Genomic DNA, 8,612 nt, shown 5'->3' with positions numbered 1-8,612 from the left:
TTTGTGTCGCTCATTGCACATTACTTCTAACAGAGTACGTGTACACTGTTGTAATTGCTACTTTTACTCAAGTAAAAGATCTGAGTACTTCTTCCGCAACTGCAGGCGACACATCTCCCCTGAAGAACAACATGTGGGTGTGCTCAGGAAGTCCACCCAGTCATTTTTCTGTTTATTTATCTGTTCATCAGGTGTAGGTGCAGCAACACCCACACCAATTTCCCCCAAGTGCCATGACACAGCGGAGGCCTTTCCCCACCAACATGCCCAGACTCCTCCTTCAGGAGCAGCTGGAGGCCAGCCCTTTGGATGCATTGCCGCCCTGGTTAAAGACTTGGAGGTGGTCATTAGCTGGGAAGTGTGTAAGGGGAGTTTGTTGAACCAGCAGGAAGAGTCATCATGGAGCTGAATGTCTGCACAAAGAAAAAAAAGGTAAGCTCAGCCACTGATTCCATCATAACAGTTATAAATAACTTCTACATGTCTGGTGTGTCTGCAAAGCCAAATCCACAAAACACAGATGAGGCTGTTGCAGTAGAGAGTGCCATAAGAGCAGCTACAGTATAAAAACTGTTTATTGTGGTCTGCAGACTATCAGTTTCCTGATTTTTGTACCTAAAATCAATTGATTCTGAAATGAATAAGCACAACAAGTAAAAAATAAAAGGGGGTACAACCTCGCTCCCACACAACTACAGGTTTCAGTCACATCGTGGTAATTTTTACCAAAGAATAACCTGGGGAAACGGTCTCTCATTAGGCTTCAAACAAAGTCAGATCTTATCGGAAAATGCAGTATCTGAAACCCCCAATACAATTCTACATCATGGCAGGGTTTGAACTTCTAACTCAAGCGCTCATTTTTTCCTTCTTAACACGCCAGGTATACAGGTATGTACAACATTGTTCATTTCAAACATATTAAAACCTTTGCATCCATGACAGCTCTGGGCTTTCACTCTGTGAAATCAGTATTGTTGCAAGTATTTGCTGCAAGTATTTATGACCACTTTTCAGTCCATAACTATGCAGATTTAGATGGAGAGAATAACACCTAATGGGTGACAACAAAGTCCTGACAGTGGAAGTGTTTAGAAGAAACACAAACAAAATATGAAAGAGGTTGGAAAGACAAAAGTTATTTTATTATTATTCTATTGCTGTGTCCCAATTCCATACTTCATCCTTATTGTACACAGTATACAGCACAGCACTACAGTGTATACTCAGCTTTAATATAATATACTGTTTTTGCTGTTAGTACAATATACTGTTTTATTCTAACAGAAACTTTTTATTCTCCTATTGTCAACAAATCCAAACAACATTGTGTTATTACTGTTGGTTAGTTCATTACCCTGTCTGTGGCTCTCTGCCAGCAGCAGATCGGTTTATACATTTAAACAGAAAAGAGAAGTTATAAATTCTACAGTTTAATTTGAAAAAAAGCTTAAATAGTTTCCTGAAACAGCTGGGCACTTAAGTTTTTAGCAAACGTTACTCAAATAGGAGTTAATAGTGTCTTTATTAGGAACTATTTTCAGCCGAGGATAAATAAACCTTTGGTGCTCTAGTGAGTATTTACAGCAGCAGGATGGTGTGTGGATTTTTTTTTAACCAGACAAGTTATTAGACAATAACTACAGTGCCCATGTTTATCACATAGGAACATGACACCCAGTTCGACGTTGTGGCTCATTCCTGTGTTTTTATTAGTTTTTGGACAACAATGGAGCTCTATGGCACAGAGGAATAAGATATCTGGCTTTGGCTGCACAGATAATACTTAATATTGGATCAATTTAATGTTGGTTTTGATATTTTCAAATTTGTTGACAATAACAAGAAGAAGAAATATTTGTATATATACAGTTTATAAATATAATATAGCCAATTTTTATCATTGAATGATCATACATCTATTGTGTGCTATATGGTTATTACTAGCATCTATGAAATTACTGACATAAGAGTGTTACCACATGTGAAAACAGTGGAAAATAAAGTGTGTGCTGCCTGCAACTGATTCATGTAGAAGTCTTCCATCCTTTCTCTGTTTGGTGTTCTTATTAACAACCAAAGACTGCATTCAACATTAAAAACTAGAAGGGTACTTGGACAACGCAGATCTCCCCCAAGGCATGCCCTATCTCATGATGTTAATCCGCCCCGTGATTCAGATCCAAATGTATTGGGTTTAATTGGAAAAAATATCCTCCTTATAGAGGTAATATTTAACCCAGGTATGATGATTATTTGGGATTCTGCTGTATGTAATAATAATAATGGTATAAAGCAAAGTAACAGTCTGTGTAATGTATTGTACACTTTACGTTAAATCCAAACAAGCCATTGTTGTGTGTAGAAAGTAGCCATAGTAGTATTTCCTTTTATTATGACTGTGAAGCATTGAAATGATTCTGTGCATGGCATGAAGAAAAGCTCCAAAACTGTGCCTTTACACGTGAGCTCACAGGTCCTCAGGATGTGAGGTAACAACTTCCTTCAAGGTTCAGCTAGTAAGTTGCCGTTTCCTGTGTGATTTACAGATGACTGTTTTAGAAGTTTCTGCTTTTTAGGTAGTGATTTCAGTATCAAGACCAGTAATGTAAAAAAATGTGTGGTCATATTGTGTAACATTTTACTCCAATTTGACAGAGATGAAGCATCATGTTGCAGGTCTTGTGGCCATCAGAATTCAGTTGTGAGTAATTAAGAAAGGTCAAATTTTGAATCGTTGTTGAATAAACTCAGTTGTCATTTTTGAGCCTATAGTTAGTCATGGTTTTTGACTGCACAATATAAAGGTTGTTTGTGACCGAAAATTTCCCGATAATCCAGTGGGTACTGAAATGGGTTAAGAAGTTTTCATGAAAGTATTATAATCATCATGTTTCAGTAATGTATATAATGTTATGTAAAGGGTGTACACAATATTAGACACACCTTTCAATATAATTTGTTCTAATACAGCACAAACTACCTTCAAAGGCCAAATGTATTAGTGAAATTAGTGTTGTATTGATATTGTATTACATTGCACAGAAGTTCATATTTTTGTGGTCACATAAGGCCCTGTTTACACGATGATGCTCGCGGGTGATGAAAAAAATATTTTATCAGATGTGCCTTTCGTTTTACGGCGATGGCGTTTTTGGGGCTTAAAAACGCAAAAAAAGTGAAACCACCCTCCAGAGTAGAAATCTTAAAAACACTCCACCGTTGTGTTACCGTCTAAAGGGTAAAAACTAGAGATGCACCGATTACAACTTTATAGGTCGATTCCGAGTTCTGATTTTCTTTGAGTTAGGCCAGATACCAATTTCAGCCAATTTCGAACCACTTTACAGCATACACAAATATTTATTATCTTTTCTTTAATAGAACATTTTGCACAGAACATAGAACATTTTTTTAACAGATAATGCATCACTATAAAATAGAACTTTATAAATTACTCCTGGTGTGGGGAATTCACACACATCTAAAGTACAATGTTAGAACCATTTCCTTCTTTTCACAACCACTATCCAACTAAAAAAATGTGAGTTTGGTTTTTGGTGTTGTCCCTCCAGGCCCTACTTTTTCCTTGCAGGTGTTGCATATTGCCAACGTGTTATCTTCTGCACACACGCTGAAGAATTTCCAAACAGCTGACACGTTGCAGGTTAATTCACGAGGTTCCCTATGTGCGAGAATAGCGCGGACACGCGCTTCACACCGCGAGCGGGTACGCGCGACACACGGCGGAAAAGTTGAGAGAAAGGAAAAAGGGACTGTGCTGTCGTGTCCGTGTGTGTGTGCGTCCTTGAGAACTGTAACTCGTATAACTTATGTTGTCAGTTAATTGTAGCATTGACCATGAAATCGGCATATGTCAGACTGACCTGCCGGTCACCGGTCATGGCCGCGAGCACGTGAAAACCGGCCAATTCCGGTCACCGGCCGGTCTATCGGTGAATCTCTAATTATAATTGATTATATGTTATAAAAGAACTGTACATTTTTGTGTTATGTTTATGTCAGATCCTACCTTACCTCCAAGACACTTCTTTGACAAAAGAAGAGTTTTGTGTGTATGCATGCATCTACATATGGCTGTAGGTATTTGTTAGTGTACTGCACACTAATACAGATCACATGTTAAACATGAGATGATATGACTGAAATCAGTCATGCGAACATTCTTTAAAGGGATTTTTTTCTGCAGCGACCCATTGTGTCCATGAGCAAGGGTCAAAATAAATGTGCTTATTTGTAAGATGATGATCATCCATGGCAATCTTACAGAACAAATTCTGCCTGCATGAATGCATCTGCAGGAGTGGAGGGTAAATGCAGGGTAACCTCATTAAATCATCAGTGAGAAATGTCCTCCTACACTGAGTTTGTCGTCATCGCTCCCTTGGTAGCCTATTCTGGTCTGAAATAGCCATCAGTTTGTTGCAGCCTGCGTGCCAAATCAAGTTTAAAAGATATGTTCTTACCAAATCATCACTTACAAGTTACTCCTCCATGATGGACTCCTCCCAACCCATGCAGCTCCTTCCGTGACAGGCTGCTGCACCCCCTCTGCGTCACGGAGAGATACTGCAGGTCTTTCCTGCCTGCTACTGCTGTCAGACTCTACAATCAGCACTGCAGTGGACCACATGGACAAAACACACACACACACACACACACACACACACACACACACACACACACACACACACACACACACACACACACACACACACACACACACACACACACACACACACACACACACACACACACACACACCAGGACTAATAAAACGTGCAATACAACATGTGACTGTGCAATACTGTAAATACACTTTACTATTTTAATAGTGTGTTACTCTGTCTTCTACTTTTCCTATTATCCATTGCTGCTGCAACAGTGTGAATTTCCCTATTGTGGGACTAATAAAGGATTTTGAATCTTATATCTTACAGCTTACTCACTGACTGAGGATAATTTTTTATGGTAAGGTTCTTGATTTTCAGCTTGTTATTCCTTCCCATCCAGTTATGAGTTATTAAAAAAAAAAATTTATCTTATTTTGATATCACTTCATAATGTTGTTAATCATATGCATTTTTACTCCAGAGAATATGTTTATTGTAGTCATTGGATTCATTGGATTCGGCATGCATTATTGCAGGAAATGTATTGCAGAAAATCAGTTGGAGTTACTGTTGAATTAGTGATACCAATAAAATCACATCATCAATCAAAACAGTCAGTCAGATGAGTCAATCGTTTTAAAAAGAGAATATTTCTTTGCAGCCCACATACCAATACTTGTTCACTTTTTCAATCACTAATGCCCTATTAGTGATCTCAAAAGTGAACAAGTATTGGTCAAACACCAGGTGGCGCTGTGGCCGCCAGACTAACATCCACTGTCAAGCGCTTTCTCCGAAGAAGTGGACGAGTAGGAAGCAAACCTGCATCTGGTGTTGTTGGTTGTTGCAGATTCAACCTTAGCTACAGACGAGTTTGTCTAACTCGGTTTTGTTTGCGCTTGCTTTACATTACAGCCTTGGATTCCTCCTGTTAAATATGACTATATTGTTTTTAAGGACCGTGTGCGAGCAGCTGGTGTCTCAGTGAGCCGCGGCTTGTGGTAGCATAGCACCCTTGTAGCTAACGTTAGCTTGCTAGCGTCAAACCTGGTTTGATTTTTCAAGATGAATTTGGTCAAAAACAAAACGTTGCACCCACACTTGCGCGACGAGGAAGCTCTCGTGGTGGAAAACGCCATCCGGCTGGCCATAGACTCGATAATAAACGTGCTTTACGGTGTCAACAGTTCCAGGACTCATGAGTACCAGCGGATGGTGGCTGACAGGGACAAAGAGATCCAGCGGCTGGAGGACAGGCTGACCGAGATAGAGCACGAGCTGCAGGTGCTGCGCCTACAGGGCTGCACCTGCGGGCTGTTTGGAAAAGAGAACAGCCTCGTTGGATCCCAGCCCTCCGGTGAGCCCCAGACGGGAGAGCAGAGCGGGTTTGATCCGTGCTGCGTTGACTCTGAGATCACAGCGGAGCAGCAGCAGTGTGAAATGAGCATCTCTTGTAAGTAAACATGAGTACTAAGAAATTAGAGCAAGAATACAATCTCGCTACTGTAGCTTCATAAAAAAAAAAAAAAAAAAACCCTAGGGGTGGGAAGTAAATTAAATGTCATTTTAAAGGTCCTATGGCATGAAAATTTCACTTTATGAGGTTTTTCAACATTAATGAGTTCCCCCAGCCTGCCTATGGTCCCCCCAGTGGCTAGAAATGGTGATAGGTGTAAACCGAGCCCTGGGCATCCTGCTCTGTCTTTGAGAAAATGAAAGCTCAGATGGGCCGATCTGGAATCTTCTCCTTATGAGGTCATAAGGAGCAAGGTTACCTCCCCTTTCTCTGCTTTGCCCGCCCAGAGAATTTGGCCCGCCCATGAGAGAGAGACATCATGGCTTTCGAGTGAGCAAAGTGGCAGTTGGTCAAGGCCACACCCCCTCCACCTTGCCCCCCCCCCCCTCTCTCCTCCTCAATAGCTACAGACACAGAAATGGCACGTCCTAAGGAAAGCTCATTGTTGGACTGGCTCTAGTGGCTGTAGTTCTGCACTAAGGCTGAATTTTGGGAAAGAGACTTCAGATACAGTATTAGGGGACCACTAAGGTCTATATAAAAGAGACTTCAGATACAGTATTAGGGACCACTAGGTTATATAAAAGAACTTCAGATACAGTATTAGGGACCACTAAGGTTATATAAGAGCTTCAGATACAGTATTAGGGGACCACTAAGGTTATATAAAAAACTGTATATTAGGGACCAAAGGTTATATAAGAGACTTCAGATACAGTATTAGGGGACCACTAAGGTCTATATAAAAGCATCCAAAGAGCACCATGTCATGGGACCTTTTAACAATTGTTTTTTGTTGACATTACATTACTTCCACCCCTGCGGTCCCACATACCCTTCTGTTACACATGTGAAAATAATCATATTATTTTCAAACTCAACTACTCTGACAAAAAGGAAAGAGACAAAATTATCTTACAGAAATGTCGCACTATTCATTCTCAAAGCATAGTACACAAGACAAATGTAAGTTCAAAATGTGCACCTTATCAGAAGTTGTCTCTTTTTTATATCTTGGACCAGTCTTATCTATGGGTGCATCTCTTAATCCTTAAATTGCCTCCTTGACTCTTCCACTTGCGTCTCTTTCTCGTGTCTTAGTCGCTCCCACAGAGGAGGTACGGGAGAGACGTGAGGAAATCATGGGAGGAGAGAGGAACCGAGGAAATGTGCTTTTAGAGGGTTGAGACGTCCTTTCCTCTGAAGTGTCACGTGAATTCGTCAGCTGTTTGGGCGGAGTTAGCAACTCCTTCGGCTGCACGGCTTCCGGAAAGGCTGCTCTCGTGTATCCTCGCTCATGGCTCCTCGGTGATCCCTCCTCGATGCTCGCTCCTTGGGGCAGAAAGAAAAAGTTATTTGAGACGGCCTTCACCGAGAAAGGACAGAACAACTTCCGGTTCAGCCGAAGAGTCGAGGAGCTATCAAATAAGTGTTGCGAGATGCACCTAATGTCCCCTTCTGTTGTGCTCCCTTCGGCCAAGGCTGCTTCCTATCAGTCTTGGCTTCTCTGATGTTGATAATTAAAAGTCCCCTCGGCTTGCTCTCCCAGACAGTCCAAGGTGTTTGACCTCTTGGCTTTAGCAACATTTGTTGACATTCCCACGAGATCAGACGTTTCTCAGAGGCATCCTTACACAAGATTCAGAATAGAGTCTGGATCTGACCGAATTTTTCTGCCCGGCCCGCGTCCGACAGAGCCGAGACCGAACCCGGCCCGAGCCCGACAGGCATTAAGATATTTATGTCCAAGCCCGACAGTTAAAATCTCTTTTTTTTCTCAATCTAATGACACATGTACGTTTGTTTGTGTGGCAAGCTTTTATTAAGCAATTGTAGGAAGGCATTTGGAAATGTCAACAGATGAGCGCATAGCACACCTGTTCAATGTGTTAACCTCTCCTGATCGCTTCGTTTTACGACCGTGATCAGAAAACCAGGGGAGACTCGTTACCTCCAGGGCGGACATTATAAAATGAATAACGTGGGGGTTAAAATCCCGTTTCTGGTGAGCAAATGAATGAACTTGGCTTTCAGTGTGGGGTTTATCTCGGACACCGCACACACTGTGTACAAAACATAAACACGTCTGCTTTCTCCATCTCTCTGCTGCCCACTTTCCACACGCACTGAGCTCTCTTAAAGGAGCCACAGCAACATTTTACAACAAATGCCTTATCGCGCTGATGTGACCGAGCCCGACCCGAACCCAACCATCATTTCTAAAAATCTTAATTCAGAATGATCAAACATAGGAACTGTTAAACATTACAATATACCGTAAAGAATTCAAACGTGATTGAGCATGCAATAACCTATGTGTAATAAACATATTCGAACGTGATTATGTGTATATGTGCAATTTGTAATTTCTCTTGCAGTTTCCTTTTAAATACTGTTTTCTTTTCCTTGGACCTTATTAACCTTAAAATACAAAAGTGGCCATAAAGCATTGTTATGGCACT

At 41.1% G+C, this 8,612-nt stretch overlaps 1 protein-coding gene across 1 annotated transcript in view; it reads left to right on the top strand.

Annotated features, from left to right (window-relative positions):
* Positions 1–5,427: 5,427 nt before the first annotated feature.
* Positions 5,428–8,612, top strand: part of LOC120563091 — a 9,435-nt gene continuing 6,250 nt past the window's right edge. Inside the window, exon 1 of the mRNA XM_039807178.1 lies at positions 5,428–6,087. Coding sequence (XP_039663112.1) covers positions 5,700–6,087 — 388 coding nt within the window. The 5' untranslated portion in view covers positions 5,428–5,699. The remainder of the gene's footprint in view (positions 6,088–8,612) is intronic.

The sequence above is a fragment of the Perca fluviatilis genome, chromosome 7 (genome assembly GCF_010015445.1).
Source record: "Perca fluviatilis chromosome 7, GENO_Pfluv_1.0, whole genome shotgun sequence".
Lineage (NCBI taxonomy): Eukaryota > Metazoa > Chordata > Actinopteri > Perciformes > Percidae > Perca > Perca fluviatilis.
The sequence above is the reverse complement of the archived record's forward strand: the minus strand, read 5'-3'. Positions and strand labels throughout refer to the sequence as shown.